This window comes from Neovison vison, chromosome 14, assembly GCF_020171115.1.
Source record: "Neovison vison isolate M4711 chromosome 14, ASM_NN_V1, whole genome shotgun sequence".
In the NCBI taxonomy this organism is placed as follows: Eukaryota; Metazoa; Chordata; class Mammalia; order Carnivora; family Mustelidae; genus Neogale; species Neogale vison.
Genome location: NC_058104.1, coordinates 34,704,634 through 34,731,637, shown reverse-complemented (window position 1 = coordinate 34,731,637; position 27,004 = coordinate 34,704,634). Strand labels below are relative to the sequence as shown.

The following is a 27,004-nucleotide window of genomic DNA, read 5'->3' as shown; positions in this document are numbered from 1 at the left end:
TGTTTTTTTTTTGGTCTACGTGATGGTTTTCTTAAAGTCATTAGATGTCAGCATCTAAATACTGAGCTGTTCACATGAAGCTCACATGTCTGCACTCCTGAAGCCTATAGAGCAGCAGTTCCTGCCACTGAGGAGCAGCTGCCTTGTTAAGGTGGGACACAGGCTCTCCACTCCCCCAAAAACCAGCTCGTTGGGCTTCTCATCTATGTCGTCTGCCTGGCCCCATTCTACAGCGTGAATCGGATCGTGGCCCAGTCGTGCCGTCACTCCCCCACAATGGCTGCCCGTCAACGACCATGGAGAGGTCAGACTCCAAAGGATGCCCTGAAAGGCACGCCTGTGTTTGGCCCCCGCCTGAATTTTCTCCCTGACTTCCACCCACTGCTTCATACTCCCGTTTCCTTCTTTTTTTTTTTTTTAAGATTTTATTTATTTATTTGACAGACAGAGATCACAAGCAGGCAGAGGGACAGGCAGAGCGAGAAGGGGAAGCAGGCTCCCCATGGAGCAGAGAGCCTGACATGGGGCTCGATCCCAGGACCCACCCTGGGATCATGACCTGAGCCCAAGGCAGAGGCTTTAGCCCACTGAGCCACCCAGGGGCCCCCTCCCATTTCATTCTTGCCACCCTGAGCTCTCTTGCCCTAGAATGCCACATGTCTGCTCACACGCTCTGCTTGCACTGGATGCTTTCCCTCCCCTTGCCCATTGGGCACATTCTTACTTCTCAAGTTTCACCTTTTCTCCATGAGAAGTCTTCTGACTCTTGTACTTTCTGGAGTAGAGTTACGCGTCCTCTCTTTACTTGTCCTCACTGCATGTTCAGTGTTCTGCATTTCTCCTCCTTCTGTAGCTGTTTTGTCTTCTCGGCCAGATTGCGAGCCCTTCTTCCTTCAGGCCGGATATTTGCTCTCAGCACCAAGGACAGCGCCTGGCACCCACAAGCCAGCTTCTCAGTGACTGTTGAGGGAAGGAGTTGAAACTATAATGACCGTTGCATCGTGAAAATGGAGATCGACCCGTCTTCCTTTACACTCTAGACACACATAGATGTGTCTACCTGACATACAACACAATGACAATACACAAATACAAAACAGTCACAAAATAGAAATTAACAGTAACACGAATAGAAAAACCTGGAAACGCACATACGTGCACATGTGCATTTCTGAAAACAGACAAAGGAGGAAGCGCAGAGAACAATGAAAGGTTCTGACTTAAAAATTTGGGTGCTAAATCTGCAACCGAAATCAAACATAGTGACAAGGATAACAAGTAGGAAGGGAGGCTGAGCAGAACATTATTACCTCGTCTGCACGCAGGGGCACTGCACTAACATTTTATATACATTTTATTTAATCCTCACAGAAGCCTTGTAAGAAATTGTATTTGTCAGGGTTCTCCAGAGAAACAGAACCAATAGGATATATATAGATTATATATAAGAGGAGATTTATTATAGGAATTGGCTCACGCGGTGATGGAGGCTGAGAAGTTCCGCAATCTGCTGTCTGCAAAATGGAGAACCAGGGAAACTGGTGATAAATTCAGTCCAAGCCTGAAGGCCTGAGGACCAGGATCCCCAAGGTCGGGAGGCAGGAAAAGCTGGACCTCCCAGCCCAGGAGCAGAGAACAAATTGACCCTTCCTTTGCCTTTTTATTCCTGAATTGACCCTTCCTTTGCTTGCTTTCTTTATTCCAGATTGGATGGTGTGGTTCTCTTTACTCAGGATTTACTCTGTGTTCAAATGTTAACCTCCTCCAGAAGCACCCTCACAGACACCCCCAGAAATACTGTTTAACCAACTAGTTGGGCCTCCCACACCCCAGGCAAACTGACACATAAATCGAGGCATCTCAGAGGAACACGACTTTCTCCATTTCTTCTGTGTGGAAACTGAGTCTGAGAACTGTCGTGGCTTGCTCCTGTGCCTTGACCTCACAGTGGGAGACACTGGGCCTCCACCCAGGCCCGAGTGCTTACGCCATTGAAACATTCTCCTTGGGATCATGCTTTACACATTCAGTAGGTTTTTTGGGTTTTTGTGGGGTTTTGCGGGGTTTATTTTGGGGTTTTGTGTGTGTGTGTGTGTGTTTAACCATAACTAAGGAGGTGGGGTTATGACCTGGCGTTTGGGAATTGCCTATAACCTTTTCCTGGGAAATAACGGACTTTTAAACAATTACGTTGTTTATTTTTCATTCCAGTGTCGTAGGGATTCAGCACTTCCACAGGTCACCCGGGCTCGCACCAGCAAGTGCCTTCCTTAGTCCCCTTGGTCTGTGTCACCCGTCCCCACACCCACCTCCCCTCTGGTCACCATCCGCTTATTCTCTGTAGTTAAGAGTCTGTTTCTTGGGTGGAAAAATCTGTTTCTTGGTTTGTCTTTCTTTTTCCTTCACTCATTTGTTTTGTTTCTCAAATTCCATGTATGAGTGAAATCATGTGGTCTTTGTCTCTGATTTCACTTCCTGTCATGCTCTCTAGCTCCATCCGTGTTGCTGCAAATGGCAAGATTTTATTCTTTTTATGGCTGAATCGTATTCCTTTGTTCATATGTAACACGTCTTCTGTATCCATTCATCTTCTGATTGACGCCGGGCTGCTTCCATAACGTGACTGTTGTCACTGTGCCTCCACAAACGTGGGGAGCATGTGCCCCTTGAGTTAGTGTTTTTGCATTTGCGGGGGCAGTAGATACCCAGGAGTGCAGTTGCCGGATAGGAGGGTAGTTCTGTCTTTAACGTTTTGAGGCAACTTCATACCATCTTCCATAGTGGCTGTGCCAGTTTGCGTTCCCAGCAATAGTGCAAGAGGGTTCTTTTTTCTCTACATCCTCGCCAACACTGCCTGTTTCTTAAATTTTTGATTCTAGTCATTCTGACAGGTGTGAGGTGATACCTCATTGTGGTTTTGATTTGCATGTCCCTGATGATAAGGGCTGATAAGCATCTTTTCATGTGTCTCTTGGTCATCTCTTTTGTCTTCTTTGGAGAAATGTCTATTCACATCTTCTGCCCATTTTTATTTTATTGTTTTAAAAGGTTTTAATTTATTTGACAGAGAGGTAGAGAGCCGGAAAGCACAAGCAGGGGGAGAAGCAGAGGTAGAGGGAGAAGCTGGCTCCCCGCTGAGCAGAGAGCCTAATGCAGGGCTTGATCCCAGGACCCTGGGATCATGACCTGAGCCAAAGGCAGCCGCTTAACTGACAGAGCCCCCCAGGTGCCCCATCTTCTGCCCATTTTTAATTGGATTGTTTTCTGGGTGTTGAGTTGTATCCTTCCTTCCTTCCTTTCTTTCTTTCTTAATACGAGGGGCAGGGCAGAGAGAGGGACAGACTCTTAAGCCGGTTCAACACCCAGTGCGGACCCCGACGTGGGGCTCCACGTCACTGAGATCCTGACCTGAGCTGAATGGGAATCAGACACTTACTTGACTGAGCCACCCAGGCGTCCCTGTACCGTTTCTTTATATATTTTGGATACTCACCCTTTATCAGATACGTCATTTGCAAATATCCTCTTCCATTCAGTAGGTTGCTTTTTAGTTTTGTTGACTGTTACCTTTGCTGTACAGACACTTTTTGTTTTGATGTAGTCCCAATAGTTTATTTTTGCTTTTACTTCCCTTTGCCTCAGGAGACATAGCTAGAAAAATGTTGCTAGAGTCAATGTCAGAGAAACCACTGCCTGTGTTCTCTTCTAGGATTTTTATGGTTTCATGTCTCACATTTAGGTCTTTTATCCATTTTGGGTATATTTTTGCGTATGGTGTAAGAAAGTGGTCAGTTTCATTCTTCATGTCCCCACCCAGTTTTCCCAGCACCGTTTGTTGAAGACACTGTCTCCTTCCCATTGTATATTCTTTCCTGCTTTGTTGAAGATTAATTGACCGTATAATTCTGGGGTTATGCCTGGGTTTTCTGTTCTATTCTGTTGATCGAGGTGTCTGTTTTTGTGCCAGTACCATGCTGTTTTGATTACTGTAGATTTGTGGTATAACTTGAAGTCTGGAATTATGATGCCTCCAGCTTCGGTTTGCTTTTTCAACATGACTTTGGCTATTCGGGGTCTTTCATGGTTCCGTACACATTTTAGGATCATTTGTTCTAGTTCTGTGAAAAATGCTGTTGGTGTTTTGATAGGGACCGCATGGATTGTGTAGATTGCTTTGGGCAGTGTAGACATTTTAACAATATTTGTTCTTCCAGCCCATAAGCATGGAAGGGATGTCTTTCCGCTCCTTTGTGTCCTCTTCAATTTCTTTCATCAGGATTTTTTTTGTTTTCATCGTTCAGGTCTTTCATCTCTTGGTTAGGTCTGTTCATAGGTATGTTATCATTTTTAGTGCAATTGTAAATGGGATTGTTTATTTCTCTTTCTTCTGCTTCTATTTTGGTGTACAGAAATGCAACAGATGTCTGTAGATTGATTTTGTAGCCTGTGACTTTACTAAATTCGTTTATCAGCTCTAGCGGTTTTTTTGGTGGAGTCTTTTGGGTTTTCTCTGTATAGTATCGTGTCCCCTGCAAATTGTAAAAGTTTTATTCTCCCTTACTGATTTGGATGCCTTTTATTTCTTTTCATTGTCTGACTGCTGTGGCTAAGACTTCCCGGCTGTGCTGGAGAGACCTGGTGAAAGTGGAGATCCTTGTCTTGCACCTAACCTTAGGGGAAAGGCTCTCAGTTGGAAAATAATGGACTTTTGACAAAAATATTTCTTTAAAAAAATAGAACAAAGAGATGCCTTTGGAGCAATGACTATTTTTAGGTTTGATTTGAGGGTGTAGCTGTTAAATAGTGGTTCCCTTCTTCCATTTCAAGATTCTTGGTATTATAAGGAAAAACCCTTGTCTCCCTCAAGACAATCCTGTACAAATCAGAAAGAGGAAAAAAAAGCCTCTGATATTTCTCCTTTGACCTCCTTAACTAATCAGAAAATTACTTTTCTAATAAGTGTGTAGAGTTAAATAATAATCACGATATATGACCATCCATCCCTTGAATAGTGTTGATACAGGAGAGATCTCATTCCATAATCAGAGTAATAATCAGACTTTGGGGTTTTCTAAAGGGAATTTCTTCTTAAAGGGGCATTGCTGCAATGTATTTTTTTGCCCCTCAAAACCATTGAAATGTTTGTGTTTCTGTTTTTTGTTGAAATGTAGCGGACACACACTATTACTTTAGTTTTAGGAAATTGCTTTGATTATAATGGAATCATACCTTTAAACGGTTTTCCTTACATTTTGTCTTGGAGGTACTTAATAAGCAAATCCTGTGTAAGCAGAGGACAAGGTGGTGGTTCTTTGCGACTATTTTTCCTGGCCATCTACAGGGTTCCGTAGAGAGTGCGCAGCTGAGTATGTCCCGTATCTCTACACAAAGCTGTACGTACATCACACATCCTTTTCTCTGTCGCACTCATGAGGACATCATCCTCCCTTTGGATCTTCTTACGAAAAGCACATAGGTCTGTGTGTTTTGAGGCCTTGCTGAGCACCACTGATGTAAAGTATACATTTAATTCTTAGCCATCTTTACCCTTAACTGTTAGAATAATCCTAGGGAGTAAAGCGCCATCATTGGCCCCATTTCACAGATAAGAAGAATGAGGCTTCCAGAGAATTAAGTACTTACCAGTGACTTCTCGGTTGAGGGTGTGATCAACTAGAAATCATATTAGACCGACTCCAGAGCCTGTGGGGTTTAACTGCTAAGTATGTGAGCCTTCCTCATTTTCAGGAGCTATCACACTGACCTCTGGAGTGAGAAATTCCTTCCAGTAGGTTAAGTAAAAGTTGGATTTCGCTTTCTGTTCAACTCCCCAGGCATTCAGCATCTTGCTGGAGGCGCTAGTGGGTAGAAGAAATTGCTTGTGTTTAACAGAGAAGGGCCAGGGTTTGCTGACATGTTTAGTTCATCCACAAGGAGATTGCTGATGAGGATTCTGGTTAATTAGTTGTGGAATTTTAAAAAACGAGCAGATGTGCCATGGTAGAATGCATTTTACTTCCCGAGCCCTGGGGGAAAGCACTGGGTATGTTCTGCGGCTCTGTATACTTACATATCTTGATTGAACATTCAACAGCGTGTTTTGCAAGACTCAGGTATCCTGGCTTTGTTCCAACATGGATAATTAGATTCTGCTCCGGCTCTGCCGACAGTCTCGGGCAGGTACAGGATTAATCATAAGAACCGCAGCGAACAAGCACCTACTACGCACCGGCCACCACACTGGGAAATTTCCAGACATCATCAATCCTCCCCACAGTCCTGCAGACTAACTTCTCTTTTCTCCACCTTTAATGGGGAAACTAAGGCTCAGAGAGAGGTTAGTGACTTGCCCGATGCCGCACATGAGTGAGTGGCAAAACAGAGATTCAAACTTACACACTCCTGGCTCTAAAGCCTGTGTCTTTTCCTCTTCTGCACCCTTCATTTGGGGGGAAAGAATGCACTTGAGGGGTGCCTGGGTGGCTCAGTCAAGTGTCCGACTCTTGATTTCGTCTCAGGTCCTGATCTCAGGGTCATGGGATCGAGCCCCACCTTGGGCTCTGCCCTGGGCGTGTGGTCTGTTGAGGATTCTCTCTCTCCCTCTTGCTCTGCCCCTCCTGCTCACCAGTGTGCACTTTCTCTCTCTCAAAAAAAGAAAAGAAAAAAAAAAGTGCTTTTGACAAAAAAAAGTCAAATCCTGCAAAAAGGGTAAGTCATGGAAAATGAGTTTCCTCCCGGCTCTTAGCCGGCTCTGGTTTTCCTTCCTGCAGGCCCAGCCTCGTGTTCTTGAGCATCTTCCAGTGTATTCGATGCATCTGCACCTTCTTTTCTGTTTGAAGTTTCTGTTATAGGTTATTTGGCTAAAATGGACTCTTTCTCTGTACTGAATTTTCCTACTTAAAATTTGTAAATGCGGGGCACCTGGGTGGCTCAGTGAGTTAAACCACTGCCTTCAGCTCAGGTCATGATCTCAGGGTCCTGGGATCGAGCCCCACATCAGGCTCTCTGCTCAGCAGGGAGCCTGCTTCCTCCTCTCTCTCTGCCTACTTGTGATCTATCTATCTATCTATCTATCTGTCTCTCTCTCTCTCTCTGTCAAATAAATAAATAAAATCTTTAAAAAAAATAAATAAAATTTGTAAATGCTTTGGGAGCAAAGTGCAGAAGGGTTTTGTGTGAGTATCGAGCAAAGAGCAGGCCGCTGCACACATCTTTCAGGGAAAGTCCTCAGGAACAGCAGATCGTCTGTTTATACCTACGGCTGGGAGAGGTCAGGGAGACCAGAATGTCCCAGGGGGCTGGGTCCTTCCTCTGACAGCCAACGTAACACACTCGCACGCACGGAGACCAGCTGTCATGCGCATGTAGTGGTTTCTGGCTTTTTTTTTCCTGCCAATTTAAAACGAGCGTTTTCCCCATGTCTTATTTTCTGAAACATTATCTGTAATCACAGCATAGCAGTTCATTAAACGCCTATACAATTAGGTTGTTTCTAGTATTATCTTTTACCAATTTAAACGGTTGTTGCGTATCCTTATAATACAAGTATCTGCAAGTGTCTTCACATTTCAACACAAGAACCTCTGAAGACTGACTGCCATAAACTTTAAACTTACACGCGAAACCTAGCAGGTTTCCGCGTACCGCGGATAACACTGAGTAATTCTCGATTTTGTCATAGGCCAGAATGCTGTCTTTTTTTGGATTTAATTTGTGTTCCTTTAGTACCTGATGAGTTTTCGTATTTTTCCAGTTTTTTATCTTCGGGAACTGTTTGTGTCTTTTCCTCTGTTTTCTGGTGGGGTATTTTCCTTACTGATCTGTAAAACTCTATTTATTACAGATATTAAATATTTATCTATGATATACAGAGCATAGTTTGTTCCTCTGCATTTTATTTCCCCTTATGGTGATTTTTTTGGGGGGGGTCACCCAAAACTTTAGAATTTTTAGGTCTTATATTAAAATCTTTTTCTTTGCTTTCTTCCTTTGGTATTATGAGTAGAAAGCCTTCGCAGTTCTCAAGAATATATACATATTTACTGATATTTTAACCCCTTACTCCACTGTTTTCTTTTTCACTTTAAATTACTTCATTTATTTTGAATTCACTTAGGTGTAGGTGTGAATAAACAAACTTGATTCCGTCCCCCTCCCCCTGATTTGCTAATTGTCCCCAACAAAGTCCTGGTGAGCTATAATTTCCCAGCTGACTTAGCATGCCCCCTTTACCGTGTGCTTTTCACATAATCGTGCTTCTTTGATTCCAGATTCTGCCCATGCATTTGCCTGTTCCCAAGCCAGAACCACACTGTTTTAATTACTACAGCTTCACAGTATATATTGGGTGACATCGTAGTTTCCTGCCCATGAGTCTTCCTTCAAGCACGATGCATTAGCTCTTATCTTTAATTTATTCATCCAAAAGAAACTTTGTAATTGTAATGTCAAATTCGATTTTCCAAATCCTCTTGGGATTTAGATTGCTACTACATTTGATTTATAGATTAATTTGAGAAGAATGGAGGTCTTTCTAATGTTATGACTTCCCATTTCTCCATTTATTAAAGGTTTAATTGAACTGTCTATAAATTATAGAACAGTATTAAATATTAATTGTGTTAGGAGGCATCTTTGTCTTGCCTAACTTTAATGAGACTCGGAGCCTGTGGGTTACGAGCACGGAGTCACTCGAGTCAAAAATGCTTGGGTTTATAGCCTGGCTTCACCGATCGGTACGTACCTTGGGTCCTTGGGGGGGTTGTGTCTCTGCGCCAAATCTCTTTATGTGAATAATCAGGCTAATACAAATACCTGCCTGGCGAGAGGGTGATGGGGTTTAAATGAGATAGTACATAGGAAAGTACGCCCCGTGGCTCTCGGTAAATGTTAACTGTTGGTATTTCTCACCCTTCAGTATGCTGGTGCCTGCAGGTTTGAGATGGACGCTCTTTTTTTTTTTTTTTTTTTTTTTAAATGTTAAAGAGGCAGCCTTCCTGGTTTCTTAAGATTATTTTTTTCTTGATTAGTAATGGATGTTGAATTTACTAAGTGCCTTTCCGGAATCTGTTGAGATGATCATTTTTTTTCTTCTGACCTATTTCTGCGCTGAATTATGATTTCGTATTAAATGTAATGATAATGGATCTCAATGGGACGTGACAGCTTTTCTTTTAATAAATTATGCTTTTGGTAGATAGTGCTCGAAATCTTGACTGGTCAGGGAGCTTCTGCTTGTCGACCTGACCCGGGTGGGCCTGCCTGTCAGTGTTCTGGCAGGCGTCTGGGCCCCCTCCGCCGTGAAGGTGTCCGGGGCGCTGCCCGGCTCAGCGGGTGTGGACCATCACGGGCCCCTCCCCTGACCCTGTCAGGAGCAGGGCAGTGGCCTGGGTAGGGCTGGGGGTTGCGGGCAAGCTTTGCTGCAGAGCTGCTGCTTCGAGAGATCTTGGGCCCTGACCGTATGTTCACCTGTGCCTCTCGCCCCAGCAGGCTCCCTGGTGGCTCCAATTCCAGAAAACTCTGTAGCAAGAATCCACTTTCTTCTCATTAGTGACCTCGCCCCTCCCCGAGCCACTTGGGTTTTGGCTCTCTCTCTTCAATACGCTCACACATCAGCCTCCCTTCTTCCAAAAATATGTCTCTCTTGTCTGCCGGCGACTCCTTACCCTTTCTCTTAATGTGTTGACTTTATATGTTTTTATCCATTCACTGTCGATCTAGTGGTGCCGAGAGGGAGTGGAGATGAACACTGTGTTTGAGCCACCGTGGCAGGGGAAGCCCTGCTGTGACTTGGGCCCTTTACTGACACCGAATGATCCACTTTGTCTCATTCAGTGTCTTTGCCTTGGATTCGTCTTTTTCTGGTATTAATATCATGACTCCAGCTCTCTTTAGACTGGCGTTTTCCTAATGTATCTGAACCTCTCCATTTTCATATAAAATGTTCCTGTCCTCGTGTCCTGGGGTAGTCTGGTAAACACAAAAAATGACTAGGTTTTACTTTAGAATGAGAAATCTTTGATTGTTGTCGTTTTTAAAAATTAGGGTGTTCAGCCTGTTTTCAGTCATTTTTAATATCTCCACAGTCATTCCTACTCATACACTTCAGGCCTCTGGCTCTACAATTTTGGCTGTTTTTCCCCCCTGGCTTTCCTTTCCGGTCTCCTTTGTTATACAAGCTGCATTTTCTTTGCTTCTTTATTTTCCAGTGTTTTGGAAGGTACAGGTCCTGTTTTTAATTGTTCATTACGCTCTGCTCCAATAGAGCAAATGAGGAGGCAGTGCCCTTTGGGAAAGGGCCTCACACACTTTCACCCTCCCCTCCTTCCTCTGTCACCAACTTCTTCATTGATTGAATCTGGGATGTGGGGTTTGATTGATCAAATGACTAATTTTTTAACTTTATTGTTGATTGATTTTTTTGAATTTCTGAAAGGAAAATCATGGCATGAGAAGCAGAGTTTGTGGGTTATCTGGACTAACCATTGGTTTGATCCCAGTCATGGCCCTTTCATGCACAACTGACTCATTCTCGGATTCTTTCTCACCATCAGGCAGGTCATGGCTTTCATTTCCAGGGAACTTTTTGGAGAGAGAGGTGGAATGCTTTTAAAGCTGTTGCACGTCTTGTAATGCTTTTCTTCTGCCTTCACAAGCAAATTGGCTCAGTACGGAAAGTCACAATTCTTTTTTTCCTGCAAAACTCTGTAGATGATAATCTCTGTTTTTCTAGCTTTGGTGCTGCAAAGTCCTGGTCTGAATTTATAGAATTCAGTGATATGTGTTTGTATAGACAGATGATGGGTGAATGGTGGCTGGCTGGCTGGATTCCTGGATGTGGGTTGTATTTCGTTAGGACAAAGCTGGCCTTTGATCTGCCCCCATAACCATCTTTTATCTTCATAAACACCTCTTTAATGCAATCTTGGCCCATCACTCCGCCCTATTTCAGATTTCCTCCTCAGTAACCTTGCAGGCGTGCATTGCCTGTGACAATTCAGTCTTCCATGCTTCCTCCTCCCTCACCAGTTCAGTCTTGTAGACGCTTCCTTGAGAAGCCCAAGATCAGACTCAGGTGTGTTCTGATTTTAATTTTCTGTATCACTAGTTCTGCTTTTTCCTGCTACCAGGGTCATCTGCTGATACATTTGTAGCTCCTCTGCAGTACCGTCTTACCTCTTGCGTATGCGGTTTTTTCTTACCCTGTTGTCTCTTCCTGTCTTCCTTGGTCTCTTCCCCTCCGGGTTTCTCTGGCCCCACAGTTCCTTGTTCTGCTCGCTCTCCTTTTCTTTCACCGCACATTGGAATTCTCCGTTGATTGGTCTGTCGTCTCTCCCGCCAGACTGGAGGCTTCATGCCACATCCGTTATATTTGGAGCCATGCCTCTGTGCCTAGCGCAATGGCTAGCAAACAGTAGGCACTTAATAATTGTTTGTTGGATGAGTGTAGGTCCGCATCACTCTGGCTTGGATTCCCTTCGGCCCAGCCGGCATGGCTTTGAGCCAGAGGCTCCCAGACTTCGATCATCAGAGGATCTCCCCGTTCTTCTGTATTCGCCATCCGTACTCGTACCTACTGGCTCACCATGCTCTGCGTTTGCCACGTGGTTAGGCCTTACCCTCAGCAATGAAATCTGTGAAGTGAAGGTGATGTCCTAGTTCCAGTTTCCTAAAATACATTAAAATAAACATGTAACTAGAACAAATGTAAGCTCCGTTCAAGAGTCACTCACACGGGATGGAAGAGCTGTGTCTGCCCTTGGGGAAGCCCTGGCTGTAGGGGAGCTTGGCCTGCTGGGTTCCCTGGAGGAGCTCAGGTCTTCTCGATCCGGGCGTTGCTCCTTCCTGTGTTCTCCATTCGAGCCCGCGTGAGTCATTGGTTTTGGCTTCCTATAACCAGATGGCACAGGGACGAGGACCAAAGAACCACAGCAGGGACGACACCATCCTTTCCTGATGAGGTGAGGGGAGACTGCGGGGAGAGGCATTCGATGTACAGCCAGATAAGCAAGATGCTGACAGATCCTGCTTCGAGCTTTTCAGGAAATAAACCACAGGTGTAGAGAGTGACATCTGAGAGCAGCGACAGGTAAATAGAGATTGGAGGAGAGAAGGGACTGAGCCATGGGAGGGCCGGAGACCGTGTCCCAGGCAGGAAGAAGAGCAAAGGCCTGGAGGCAGGAAAGGGTAGGACTGGGGGGATTCAAGAGCATCTGCTTAGCTCATGGTGCAGGGGCATCCAGATCTGAAATGCAGAGCTGGACCATCTACACCATAGCCCGGACAAGAATCCAGGTTTGTACAGTTTGCGCAGGCCTTGGACCCTGCAGAAGTATTACTGACTCAATAATCATACATGTGGTGTGCGCCACAGCAGAGGCCTGGATGATCCGTGAGCAGTGGACTTCCCGGGAGCCCTATGTACGGCTTTCCCAGCGCCCGCTAACCCTTTGCAACCGTGGAGCTTAATGTGTCCTGGTACACTTGCGTGTGCGGGAGGCAGGATGGAAGGGACTTCTGTCTGTGGCTAGTGTCTCCCTGCCTGGGAGGGGAGAGTCGCAGAGGGACCTGCCGGGAGCGGGTTCCCGCCAACGGCTGCAGTTGGCTCACCTCCCACTAGGGGGCACTCTGATGCTGCAGGAAGTGGGGCAGGCGTGCAGCTCCTCCCTGCAAAACTTAGTAGCCCCAGATAAGCAAGATGTGACTCCGGAATGTGAGATTGTAAAGCTTTGTGTTAAAATAATAATAAGAAGAAGATAAACTCACCCGATCATTGGCTGGGGGTTTGCAGATGCCCAGGGAGCATTCAGAACTGGGAGGGCCTGACAGGTCCTTCGAATGGGTCTGGGCACAGGTGGAGGGAGCCGCCTCCATGGACACTGCAGGCGGGGAACACTGGGAGGTGGAGATGGGGACACTGGCTTCAGAAGGCCCTTGGGCTGACAGCTCCAGCCTCCGCCTGGGGTTGGTCACTGTGGAAAAGCTTTGTTTGGCAGAGGGGTGGTAAGGACACCCCATCCGAACGGCTTCTTTGGTTCTCTCTGGAGCATGATGTGAGCTCGGCAGCAGACGGGCAGCGAGGGGCAGGCTTTGCTCATTGGCAGAGGGTGGAAAAAGTCTGAGCTGGCGGTCGTGCAGAGGGCGGCTCGGAACGCAGGGTCCTTGCCCGCTGCGCCCAGGCCCCTTGTGTTGGCAGTTGGGCATTGGTAGGGGAACCAGTCTGCCAGCTTTGCTGGTCCTCCAGGGGTGCTCTGGCCTCCCCCGCCCGCCCTTCCTCTCTCTCTTTTCACAGAGATTGTCTCTGGGGGACTGTAAGGGGGTGAAGATCCCCTAAGCCACCCCTTGATATCATCACTGATAGCCTTGGGCCCACAGGGTGGCCCCCAAGTGCTGTCTTGCTTCCTGGAGGCCGGTGTCCCTGGGGAGGGTCACACGGGAGCGAGCAGGCTTGGAACGGATTCTAGAAGCCAGTGCCTCGCTCCAGAAAAGCGCTGGGCTGCTCCCTGCAGCTCTGACCGTGGACGAGGACGCTGTGCCCGCTCGTGAGTCGGCTGAGGCCGGCGTCAGGAGACTTGCTCGCGGGTTAGATGTGGGAGCTGCTGGGGCAGCTGGTGGATGGTGGGGGTCAGGAACTGAGACAGGAGGAGGGAAACGGTAAGTGGAGGGAAAAATCATTTAAATATGCGCGGAGAAGACGACCAAACGATGTTCCCAGAGCCAAGAAAAGACACATTTCTCACGAAGTAGGGAGTGGGCGCTTCTGCTGCCATGGGGAAGTGTGACAAGACCAGGACAGAACTGGGATGGCTGTTTGAGGGTGTCCTCAGCGAGCGCCGCGTCGCGGGGTGACGGGGTGGGTGGCAGATGGGACACGCTGGGGACACGTGTGAGCAGAGCAGGTGGGGCCGCTGGGGTTTATTTCAAGAACTTGGGGGAGAAAAGGACAAACACAGGACCGTGGCAGGAGAGGGAGAAGGGACGGAGGATCAGCTTCTTAAAAACCGGAAGTCCTGGAACTCGGTCATCACGTGCTGTGCTGGACAGTGGCTGACAGACTCGGTCTCAGACGTTCTCATCAGGAGAGGAAAGTGCCACTGTGTAGTGATGGGGGTTGAGGAGACGTATTGCGGCCATTGTGTGATCTAGACATACGGTGAGTCACACCGCACACTTGAAGCTAGCAAGTCCGTTACATCTCAATAAAACTAACGAAGTAAAAAAACAGCTAATTCCGCCGAGTGCAGCGAGCGTTCGCCGGGTCTGCGGTTTGTGCAGCCGCCGCCGGGCCCCTGTGAGACCTTGCTGGCGCAGCGGTGGTCCGTGCACCGCAGGTCAGCCTCGCTGCAGAGCTGCTCGGAAATGCAGGGTCTCAGGCCCCCTCCCTAGACTTCCCCTGTCAGACTCTGCTTTCCAGCAAGATTCCACCGCCCCCCACCCCTCAGGAGGTTCAGAGGCACATCCAAGTATGACGAGCACTGACTGAAGGGGCCACTCCCAGGGAAAGGGGGGAGTCGGCTTCAGGTGGGGAAGGAGCTAAGCGCAGACTGAGAAGGAAGGAACCCGGAGTGACCCCCACGAAGCGCCCTGACAGTGTCCCCACGGTCCGGCCACGCTAGCCACAGATGGTGCCTGGGAGACTGAGGTCCAGTTGCCTGGAAACTTAGCGAGCGGTGTGCGCAGCAGCGAACACCATTCGCCCGACAGCCTCGGTCGCCTCCCTCCTTTCCGAGCCAGGCTTCTCGAGAGGCGAGCTGAACATTCTGGGCCTCCCGATGCCTTGCTTTCCACCCACACCTCAGCTCCTCCAAACACGCTTCCTCCCCCTCACTCCACGGAACCGCTTCCAGACAGGCCATCTTCTTCCGAAACTGTTCTCAATGGAGACTTTTCAACATCACTTTTTGTATTAGCTAGTTTTTTTTTTTTTTTTAACTGCAGAGAATACATAGTTACGGCAAAGAACTAGCCACGGAGTGCAGGAAGAGAAAGGTAGAAATCCAGTCTCGTTCTGCCCTTCTGCGACCTCCAGAGTTCCCTGCATTCGGCCCGTGAGGAGGTCGCCCCTTGGCTGGAGGGTAACACCGCCCGGACTCCCGCCCCCACCTGCCCCCATGGCAAGGCGCAGGCACAGCGCCCCGTGTGGACGCGGTGGGTGCTGGGAAGGGTGGCCCTTGGCTGGGCAGCTGCCCCACGGGACTAGCTCTACTCTGGGGGGAGGGACAGGAGTCTGGTCGGGCCTCCCCATCTCTGGCCCAGATGCTGCCACAGACACGCGGCACACAGGTCTTCCCCCGCCTGGACGAATAAGGCCCCGGAAGTGGACTGGCTGGATTAAAGCGTGCGCTTTCCATTTGGGGGGATGATTTCTCGCTGCCGTCCTGCCGCGCCCCGTCGGCAGCCCTGCCGACCCCTGGAGAGTGCTTATTAGTTCAGGACACCGGAGCCAGCAATAACGGTTAGCATTTTTGGAAAAGATATTTTTCCAGTGTTGAAGGTGGATGTCATCTCATCATGGTTTTAATTTGCATTTCTTTAACTTTGCGAGAGCTGGAGTATCTTTTTCATGTATTTATTTCAATTCAACTCTTTCGCCGTTCCCTCTCTTCATGGCCTGCGTGCCTGCCTTCTCCTGGCGCGTTCTCTTCTTACTGATTGCAGGAACTCTGGAACAAGCTGTCCCTTGGTTCCTCACACGCCGCCAGTGTGTTTCCAAGGGGGTCATTTTCTTTCTGTTCTATTTCTGTTGTTCTCTTTGCCTCCATGCCGGAGACTGCCATTTTTCAGAGTCCAACTTCGCCGTTTCTTCCTTCATGATTTTTGTCTCATGCTTAGAAAGGCTGTCCTCGTGCCAAGATTCATTTTCCTTTCTCACGTTTCTTCTAGTGCTAGAGTCACACTTGAATCCAGAGTCTGTGACTTGCCGTTGCTTTGGCGATGACGTGCGTGCTCAGTGCCCCAGTTTCCTCCGCCCGTGAGCAGGAATGAGGGAGGGTGGCGGCCTCCTGGAGCTCACGGGGAGACCGAGGGAGGTGGCTCGCCCCCCAGAGCAGGCCCCCCGCCCCGGCCGTGTGCAGCAGGTGCTAGCTGATGTGCGGGTCACCGGGGACCGCGTCCCCGTTGGCTCCGGGTGCTGTCGCAGCACTACCAGGGAGGGGTGTGGGGGCTTCCACAACCGGCGTTTAGTTCTCTCGCTTCTGGAGGCTGGAGGTGCAACATCCGATTGCCGGCCGATCTGAGCTGTCTGGTGAGAGCGCTCCTCCTGGTGTGCGGACAGCCGCCTTCTGCCGGATCTTCCCATGGGGGCGTGGATCTCTCTCTTGCTTCTCTCCTTATAAAGCACTAAGCCCATCTGTGAGGACTTGGCTCTCGTGACCTCATTGCCTCCCACAGCCCCCGCCTCCAAGGATGGTCACATGGGTGTGAGGGAGCAGGTGGGGCTTCAAAGTATGAATTTGAAGGAGGATATAAACATTCAGCCCTTCGCAGGCCGTGTGTACATTTGATGCATGCTGCGCCTGTGTTGCTTTCTTTAAAAAAAAAATCTAGAACATGATGATTTCCTATGTGGCTACGTCATGAAATGATATTAACCACAATCAAGTTAATCAACCTATCCGTCCCCTCACGTAGTTACTGTGCGCGCGCGCGTACGTGCGCGGAGACTTCGCGGCTGTTCTCTCAGATTTCAAGTACACAATGGAGGACTGTTGGCCAGAGTCACCACGCTGTAATTAGATCCCCGGGACTTACTCATCTTCAAACTGGAAGTTTGTACCTTTCGCCAACACCTCCTCAGTGCCCCTCCCTCCCGCCTCTGGCAACCGCCATTCTACTCTCTGGTTCTAGAAGTTCGACATTTAAGTGAAATCGCATGGTATCTGTCTTTTTTTCTGTGTCTGGCTTATTTCTCTCAGACGTTAAAAAAAAAAAAATACAAGGAAATCCTGCCCCTTTTAACAGTGTGGGGTGAACCCGGGGCCCATGACGCTCGGAGAAATAAGCCCTGTGCCCATTTCTGTGGTTTGCAAGGGGCTCTTTGATTCCAGATCACACAGTGACAACCAGCCCCTGGAGTAGTGCACTGCCCCCCAAACATCTCTGTGTGGGTAGATCACACAAGGAGGGTCCTTCTCTGATCTCTGTCTGTGACTTGGCAGGACCTGGGACAAATCCTGTAACGCACGAGGTATGGAGGAGGGAGTAGGCTTTACTGGGTAAACCTGCACCCTGGGGCTCTCCTAAGAAGAGGCAGGTGCAGGGTTAACTGATTTCTGACCTCGCCCCGGGGGACGTGCCAGGGCCCGGACCGACTGGGTTTATGCTCCAGGGAAGGGACTCTGCCCCCACACCTCCATCGGCTTCCCTTCTTCTGTGGCGGGCTAAGAGCGGCCCTGCCAGCTGGGGGAATGAGCGCAGTACCGGGGCACCAGGTAGGCTGGGCACAGGAGTTCTCTGGGAAAGCCGGCTGCCTGGCTCCTTGATGACCTGTGGGGGTTCAGGCCTAGCCCCTCTGGCCAGAGGGAAGAAGCCCCCAGCCCTTGTAGGAAGCCAGGTTCAGGAACTGGCCCTCACACTGGGAAATAAGGGACCCCCCCCCATTTCCACAAGACTGTTAACTCCTGAGGACAGAGGCTACACCTTGCTTATCTTTGTATCCCTGGCATACAGTAGGTGCCTCATGAATGCTTGTTTAATGCATGACTACATGAGTACCTAGCAGGCATAGGCCGAGCATTGTTGATGTAGCAATGTGATAGGTTTGATTCCCCACCTTCCATGACCTGACACTCTAGGACTCTGATGGACACAGATGGTGTGTAAAATGGGGGCCCTGTCTGCCGTGGGCACCGTGGAATCACAAGGGTAGCAAACGCCTACACCTTCTGGGAGGGGAGCAAGGAAGGCTCCCTGGTGGAGGTGATGACGAGCTAAGAGCTGAAGTAGAGCCTGACAAGCCACCAAGGGCTTTCCCTTAGCCTGAAATACAGTCTTGTTGGGAGAACCCTGACTGGTCCAGTCCGGCCCGAGACCGGGGTGGCCATGGGCCAGATTAAGAAGAGCCACATGAAGCCATCAAGGCCTTACCCTGTGTGCGGCGAGGAGCGGTTCATGGAGTTCAGGCTGGGACTGCGTGTGTTGCTCCTGGGGGTCCTGTGAGCGTAAGGAATCGGGGCTGTAGGCTTGGAAGGAAGGGGTCCTCGCGTCTCCTCTCGACCAGGCGGGGATGAATGGCTTCAGGGCCGGCCTGCGCTCGGCTCGGCATGCGCATGTGAGTAGCTTTCGCTGGAAGAACCAGCTTCTTGCAATAAAGCCTTTTTCCTCCTCTTCTCTTAATTATCCCTCTGGAGACCACCGGGATTTTCAAGGAGCCCAGCTGCCCAGTTAGGAACCAATAAATCACCGAAGCCCCCCAGGCAGCTGGCAGAACACATACGTGGAGTGTATCGATTTCGTAGAAGATGAAACCTTCCGGAGAGTCTTGGCGGCCGTCCTCCGGCCCGGCTCAGACGGGCTCCCGTGTGCTGACGTGCAGAGGGCGCCCCGGTGTGGACAGCGGGGGGCGCCCCGGGAGCGGCCTCGGCCCCACCGCGTGGCTAGAACAGTGTCCTCTCCGGAGCGTGTCCGGCTGGCAAGAGAGTATTTAGATTTTGTTTCCTTTTAGTGGTGGGGCCCCCCGGAGGTCTGATCCTTCCCTCGGGAAGAAGCCGCGCGCGCCGAAGGGATGCACGTGTCCAGCGACACGAATGGCTTCATCCCCGCGCTTCCCAGATGAAAACCCTGACGGCGCTTCTCCCTTCGGCAAACGTTTCCTGCTCCCCTGGAACAGCCAGTGGCCTCCTTGGTGCCGGGACTAGAGAGCAAGACGGACGCCAACCCTGTTCTCCTGGGACTTCGCGTCTGCGGCCGGAGGCGGGGACGGGCAGAGACGCGAGGTGCAGAGGAACATGCGTCAGATCGGGGGGAGCCCGCGCCCGTTCCTGGTGGGGGCATCTCAGTAAGGTGGCTCTGCCCAGTTCTTCCGATGGTAAGAATCGTGGCGGAGCTTGTTAAAAACGGAGATTCCTGCTCTCCAAACTCACTGAATGAGGGTGTCCGGAGCCGGGGCGTGGATTCTCTTCCTCTAAGGCTCACCCCGGCGGACGCTCCCGAACGACTCTATAAAGGCTGAGTTGGCTGAAGGAACACGCCGGCTGCGGGGCTGGGACGCCCCGGGGTCGACTGGGGAGCCTTAAAATTGCAGGTGTCCAGGCCCCACTTTCAGAGTTTCCGATTTGAATAGTCTGGTGTGCGGCCCGGCCCTTTAAATACCTCCAGAGGCGCTGCCGGTGGTCTCAGGGGCAGCGCGACCCCGGCCCCGCCCAGTCACTCTGCAGACCCACCGCGGCCACTTGTGGAGGGAGAAGCGGCCGCGGCTGCCTCGGGCGAAGGAGTGTGTGCAGCCGGCAGAGCGGGCCGCAGGTCCTGCTCCCTGCATCCCATTTTCCCTTCTTCCATGGGGAGGTCTGGCTGAAGCCCAGCGCGGACCTCCCTCCGTCTGAGCCTGCGCACCTGTGGCCGTGACAAAAATCGTAAAAAGAGCGCCGTGACCGCTGCCTCCCCAGGACGGTCTGATGAAACCTTCCTCCGCCCAGGCCGGAACACCCAAGAAAAGGCTGGACCTCCTGAATGAACACTGGGTTCTGAGGACTCAAGGTCACCGGTCAGTCGGTACTTGCCTTTACACCGGATCGCTGAGCCGTGGGTCGCGCAGCTGCGGAGCGCGGGTGCTGGGAAGGCAGGACGGACAAGCAGCCCGCCCACGTGGCCAGCGGCGCTGCGCTGCGTGAGCGCCTCCCGCGTGAGGTCTGCAGGGTGCGGGCGCGGTGCGGGCGCGGGCCGCGGGATGCGCCGTGTGCCCTGACATTGTAAGAAAGGCTCACAGATGGTGTGACTTCCGGTTTGGACGTGGAAAGATGAGTCAACGTTCTCCAGGGTGAGAGGGACAAGAAAGACGCTCCAGAGTCGCAACAAAAGCAAAGAACTCAGCAAGTAGCGAGACACAGGGCAGAGCGGGATGTGTTCGGGGAGCGGATGCTGCGTTCAGCGCGACAGGAGCATCGGGTTACCAGGAAGAGGCAAAAGATGCATTCTGGAAAGTCAAGGCAGAGCCTTGAGTCGAGGAATATGGGCTTCGCTTCATTCCCAAGAATAGTTGCTGCCTCACAAGCCGGGATGCACTTTAGAAAGATTTCCGTGGCGGGCGCAGGATGCAGAACGGACAGAGCGGGGAGAGGGAGCAGCATGGAGGTCAGGGAGAAAGATGAGCAGCCGGGGGCCGCGCGAGCACGCGGGGGGGGGGGGGGGGCTCCTTGAGAACTTACCCGAATGAAAGACCTTAGATGCGAGGAGGAGTCAGGAATGTCCCTGAGGGTTTTCTGCTTCGTGAGCGGATTCACGGGACGTCGTCTGCAAGGACGGGCGAAGGAGAGGAGCGAGCCCGGGCGGCGTCCAGTCCGCGGCTGGCGGAGCACGGCAGTCTGGAGCGCGGGCGAGCTGGATCTGCGGTTAGTCTTGTGAGTCCGCGGCTCTTCGGTGGTGGGTGAAGGCCGGGGGAGGCCTGGAGTCATCCGGCGAGATCACGTGCGTAGGGGAAGTGGGACACAGACCATTGGGAAGATCCACAACGGCTCCCTGCCCTGTCCTCGCGGAGCTGGTAATCCAGTGGGGCGAGCGGGGCTTCCACAGGGAGGAGGCCAGGTTGTAAAAAGGTAAGGTTTGGATTCTCGGGGTATAAGCAACAGAAAGCAAGGCTCACTAACTTCTACCAGTAGTGCTCTGTTGGAAGGACGTGTAGGGACTGACAAAGGAAAGTGGAAGAACCAGGTCTCAGAAAGGACAAGAACGAGGGCATGTCGGGGGCTCAGTTGGATAAACTGGTCCGACTCCTGGTTTCTGCTCAGGTCGTGATCGCAGGGTCATGAGATCAAGCCCTGCCTTGGGCTCCACGCTCAGCGTGGAACCTGCTTGAGATGCTCTCTCCCTCTTCCTCTGCCCCTCCCCCGCCCACACTCTTTCTGTCTAAAATAAATAAATAGAGAAGAGGAGGGGAGAATGCAGACAGAGGGACTTGTGGAAGAGGCCGGTGCGGAGGCCCTTCCAGGCTCCCGTGCCTGCCCGGAGGGTTCGGTCCCACAGTCTCCATGACACGGGCGGCACTGGTCGTCTTCGCTTCAGTCACGCACCCACCCCCTTGGCCTGCCAGGATTTTATCCAAAGCAGGAGTGGGAGTTCCTCTGCGAGAAATCTGGGGGCTGTTGCCAGATGGAGGGAAAATTGCCACCGAGCAGGTCACGCTAACAGATGGGAGGTGAGTGAGTCCAGACTGCGGGGGGTCAGACGGTTCTTCCAGTCATTTGTGCAGAGCAGCCTCGTAAGGAAGGGAGGCCAGAACTGAGAGAGAGCAGTGCAGCTATTAGCAGCTGGAAACAGGTAAGCAAAATGTAAACAGTGATGTGAAGAGGGAAAGGAAGCCTCAAGGAAGAGTCTGTTGCCCCCTCCACACCCGACACCTGCCCGTGCCCAGAGCAACGAGGAATATGTGGGGTCTCCTTGCCCATGGTCGTCACCGGCCTCCAGCCGTCTATCCCGATGACCTAAGGAGGAGCAGGTACGGAAGGGACGGAGAAAGCGCGCCGGGCACAGGAGCCATTTGGCTCATGGCGTGATGACGCTTGCGTGAGGTTGTTTGCCGTCTGCTGTGAGTGTCTCCTCAGTATCTGTAACTTGGTTTTGCAGCTGAGATGCCCGTTGGGAATGGGAAGGGCAGGGCTTGCCTTCAGTGCGCAGCTCGGGGCATGATGGGGTACTCCGGAGATGGCTGGAATTGGTCAGAATTCTCCTAAACTGGTAACAGAGGTGTTCACTGGTGCTCCTGGCAAAGTAGCTCTCCTTAGTCTCTTGGGAAGAGACTGTACCACACATTTCTCTATTAGAGATTTGTTAGTGTGATAGAGTATTGCATAGAAATTTTGTGGAGTCGCTGTCAAGTCACCCTTCTGTGTTGGAGAAAACCTTTCTATCGGTAACCCCATAGGAAGTCCTTAACCTTCAGCGCACCATCACCTCGGTATAATGTCGTCCGCTCTTGTCCTAAAGGCCAGCGCCTGATTACAGGGTGTGCCAGGGTCAGAAAATGCTGTAGCCACATTTCTGAGGAAATCCAGCCAAGGATTTCTATTCATGTACACTTGTGATTGCTAATAACAATATACTATTTTTTAAAAATAATCGGCCTGCTCGGTATTAATAAATATTAAGCTTTCAACTCACAGGGCTCCCTCCTAGACCTCGCGCCTGGAAGCAGGATAGCAGTTGTGTCCGTCTGTCAGGTACACAGTGGGTTTGCAGGGGCCGGGGAAGGGATCTGCGCGCACAGGTGGACAGATCAGTGAGCCCACCTTGTCATCCAGGGCCCGTGGGAGGGACCCAGGGTGGGTGCAGAGAACAGTCTGGAGGCGGAGGAGGAAGTAGCTGATGTGTGCGGAGGCGGAGGAACAGGAGTAGAGTTGGGGGCTCCTGGTGAGAATGTGGAGCGCTTCTTCGGAAGAACCGTAAGGGGTTCTGGAAAGACAAATACCAACCATGACTGAGCAGTGTCAGAGTTCCACTGAAACCAGAATTAATAAGGATATCCAGGACCCAGCTGTCCGTGTCAGTCGTGCCCTCTGCTGCTGTCTGTCCGTCCAGGGAGCGAACGGAAGAGACGGGGGACGGGAAGCATGCACTGCTGGAGATGGGGAGAACACCTCGAACAAGGAAATGCATGCAGGGTTGGGTGCTTATGACCACGGCCATGGCGCTACGGCGGTGGGTATTTGTGAGTCCAGAGCAGGCACGGGGGAACGTGAAGTCAAGGGGTTCACAGATGAATTTGAAGATCAGGTATAAGGAGTTTGAGACTGTGTTAAATTGAGGTGGGGAGAGAGACGGTTACCGTCTGGATTCGTTGCCGGGGGCTCCCGTAACAAATGACCACACACCGGGGGACAACACCACTAACCCCTGGTGGTGGCCAACAGTCCTGGGCATTTCTCGCTTGTCCATCAGTCACCCCACGCCCTGCCTTCACCTTCACTTCTCCCCCGCTTCTCCCCGCAAGGCTACTCACTGCTTGTTGGAGTAGGGCCCGCCTGGCTTCATCGCTTGAGACCTTCCCCTTGAGATCGGCAAAGACCCTTTTTCCAAGGAAGGTCCCAGTCGTCGTTCTGAGTGGACACACCTTTCGGAGGGCCACCATTCGACCCCTCCACAGGCCTGGAGTGGAGCTTAAAGAGGGGAACCGTTTCAGAATTAGGGCAGTTCCAACGACAAGACCCAGCGTATTGCGATGAGGAGGGGTTGCTAAGAAGAAAGAGAAAGTGGAGAGTTCGGTTCCAGCGCTCCCGAGAAGGGGAAGAGGAATGCTTGGGGGGTAGATGAGTCGCAGTGGGGAAACCCCGATCTGGGGGGGGTCTCAGCTCTGCCTCCGCACTGGAACCACCTGAGGAGCTTTAAAAAAAAGTACCTGCCCCACATATTTCTAATCGGTTGGTCTAGGATAGACCCCGGACAGCTGCATTTCTAAAAAATTCCTGGGGTGGTCTAAAGTGTAAAACGTGACCTTCAGAGGGAAGAACCAAGTGGGAGCCAAGGAGTCTTCCCCTCCATCGAGGCCTGAAGGGGACACACCGGGGAAGGAGAGTCAGAGCTTCCCGCCATTGTCCCTTAAAGTCTCCGGCCGAAGCAGGAAACTACAGAGGAGGGAGAAGTTTGCATTACCTGGCTTCTGGCTGAGGTCCCGACCGGCCTGGAGTTCGCGCTGTTTCAGGCTTACACCAAGGATGTATTTCCCATGTGTTGCAGCAGAGAAAGACATCAGGACTCGTTTCTAACACACTTGCTATTCCTACAACACCAGCCTTCTCCCCCACCCCACCCCCCCGCAAAAAAAAAAAAAAAAAAAAAAAAGATTTTCTTAATATGTTTGGAGAAATATCTTTTGCCAGAAGAATATTCAGTGGCTTGCTTTTGTATCTTTTGAATTTGTACTCAACAAATACATTAAAATTTTTAAGCGGCATAAAAGGTTATCCAATAAAAGTAATTCTCGTTTATCCCTGACCCCCTCACTCTGCCCCCACCTCAAGACCCCTCCCCAGAAGCGCCGTTCTTACCCGTTACGTGTCCTTTAGGCGAACATGCTGTATCTTGCCTTTCTCCATTCAACACTGTATCTTGGAGAGCATCCCCTTTCTGTACACAACAGGTACGCCTATTTCTGTTAAATGGCTCGTCCATCATTGATTTAAGCCACACTGATGAACTTTTGGGCTGTTTCCTCTCTTAAAGCAAACCTGTTAAAGATTTTTTTAAGCAACTAGCATGCGTTGAAGTGGGTCCCTCCCCGGAGACCTGACGCCGTGGAGGGATGGCGGCCGAGGACGCAGCAGTGTGGGCGTCCGTGGTGCTGGCTGGAGACGGGGGGCACCTCCCCCCCCCCACCCCCTGCCCCCCCAGTGAATGCACGTGGAGCTCGGATGTCACCGAGGGTGGGGGGGGCACACTGCAGGGCTGGGTGTAGGGAAACGACCTCCCTGCTCCCCTTCCCCAGGGGGACCCTGTCTGACGGTGTGCCGCTTCTGCCCCACAGGAGCCTGATGCCGCGGACCCTGGAGAGCCAGATCACCCTGGAGAAGACGCCCAGCTATTTCGTCACGCAGGAGGCCCCTCGGCGCATTTTCAACATGTCCCGGGACACCAAGCTGATCGTGGTCGTGCGGAACCCCGTGACCCGGGCCATCTCGGACTACACGCAGACGCTCTCCAAGAAGCCGGACATCCCCACCTTCGAGGGCCTGTCCTTCCGCAACCGCACCCTGGGCCAGGTGGACGTGTCGTGGAGCGCCATCCGCATCGGCATGTACGCGCTCCACCTGGAGAGCTGGCTGCGGTACTTCCCGCTGGCTCAGATCCACTTCGTCAGCGGCGAGCGGCTCATCACCGACCCCGCGGGCGAGCTGGGCCGCGTCCAGGACTTCCTGGGCATCAAGAGGTTCATCACGGACAAACACTTCTACTTCAACAAGACCAAAGGATTCCCTTGCTTGAGAAAAACAGAATCGAGCCTCCTGCCTCGGTGCCTGGGCAAATCGAAAGGCAGAACTCATGTACAGATTGATCCAGAAGTGATAGACCAGCTCCGGGAATTTTATAGACCTTATAATATTAAATTTTATGAAACAGTTGGACAGGACTTCAGGTGGGAGTGAGCCACCAAGATGTAAGGGTTCTTCTGCTTGTCTCTCCCGTGAGGCCGGCCCCCCGAGCCTGTGATCCTCTTCCCCCGGCAAACCCAAGCCAGGCTCCAGCCCCCTTTCCCATCTCGGGCTCCATCGTCCTGGATCTGGGAGGACCGGCTAAGGCCACGAGACCAGGGGGTCCTTGCCACTAGCTCTCCCCAGTCTGTCAAGGCAGAGCTGACCCGCTTCTGGCCTGTCCAGTCAGTTCTGAATCATTTCCCTTCAGCCCCTCCGAGGCCTTGGGAAACGGCTTTAAGAAGAACGGATCTTCCGATTATGCTAGATATTATACGTGGTGACGGTCCTGTTGCTGTGAACACAGCAGTCTGTCCCTGTCGCTGTCCGCCCCAGAGCGGACTTGCTAATTCCTAGTGGCATGTACCTCCCCTCTGAGCTTCCCTCTCCCCAGCCGCCCCGGGTGGTGGGACAGGAGACCGTCCTCTTCCTCCTGCCCTCAGCAGCTCATCGAGACACTGCGGGGCCGGCAGCACCCCCAGTCACTCCTCGCGGACAGACCCTTCGATGATGAAATAACCAGAGATTTCAAAGCCTGTGGGCTCAACTCTGCTTGAAGGTTAATGGTCTTTGAAAACCACTTTGTGACCCTCCCTGCTCCCTATGGACAAAAGCACATTAATTCTGCTGTTACGGGTACTTTACTCACGCGAGCTTTCATGTTCAGCATGCGGAGGAATCATGCTTGTCCATGTGAAATAAATATGGCTCTCTCGTGTCCTTGATGCTGGGCTCTTCTCTGTATGTCAGGCCCGGAGCACGGCTCATCTAGCTCCTCCTGTGCAAGATGGGTGGGGGGGCGTTAGTGCTGAGGATGGTACCGGCAGCTGTGGGATGGGCGTGGTCGGAGAGGGCCGCGAGGGTGGCCGTAGTCCAGAGGGTAGTGAGGGATGCAGAACCACTTGGGCAAGGAGCAAGGGGCTGAAGTTGGGGAAAAGAGGCTCTTGCTGGCAGAGGCTGCTGCAGAAACCTCACGTGGAGATCTGTGGGGACAGCTCTGCAACACGAGCCTGACTGTGACAGCTCCTGCGTAAGCTCTCTATCTGCAGTGCCAAACGAGAAGCCCGGGGACTGACAGGACGTCAGTTGTTTCTGCTTGGCCAGCATGATGTTTTGAAATAATGTCCAACAGTTAAAACTTGGGAGTGTTCATATAAAAATACAGATATCCTTTTTTTTTTTTTAATGGGAACGTGAGACACTGAGCCTGCATTCTAGAACGGTAACACTCAGTTGCCGCCTTTGGATGAAGCCCGTGCTCCCGGGTCTTTGGGGCCCCATCGGGCCCACCCCACTGACGGGCATCACCTGCCCGGCCCCTGTGGGCATGGGCGTTCACAGCCATGCTTTGGGTGTGTGTATGTGACCTCAGAATAAAGCCCAGAGCTTCCGGCACGATGCCCAAGACCACCCCAGCCCCAGTTTCTGGGATCCTTCCTTCCCTCGTCCTCTGTTCCAACCTCACAGAGCACCAGGCCTTTCTTAGGTCTTCCAAGTCCTCCCACTTCTGCCTGGACTGCCTCCTCTCCCTTCCCTCTTTCTCCACCCCAGGTCTCTAGCTCATGGAAGTTTCCAGAAGATTCCACTCCAGCATCACCTGCTTGATATTCGAGAAGCCTTCCCTAACCAAGCTGAGTTATCTGCTCACTCTTCTGCATTCACTTGTTTGCGCA

General features: G+C 51.3%; 1 protein-coding gene across 1 annotated transcript in view; it reads left to right on the top strand.

Moving 5' to 3' along the window:
* Window positions 1-25,926, top strand: part of HS3ST2 (heparan sulfate-glucosamine 3-sulfotransferase 2) — an 85,985-nt gene extending 60,059 nt beyond the window's left edge. The window contains exon 2 of the mRNA XM_044232782.1: window positions 24,668-25,926. Within this exon, the coding sequence (XP_044088717.1) occupies window positions 24,668-25,286 (619 nt within the window). The 3' untranslated portion in view covers window positions 25,287-25,926. The remainder of the gene's footprint in view (window positions 1-24,667) is intronic.
* Window positions 25,927-27,004: the final 1,078 nt, after the last annotated feature.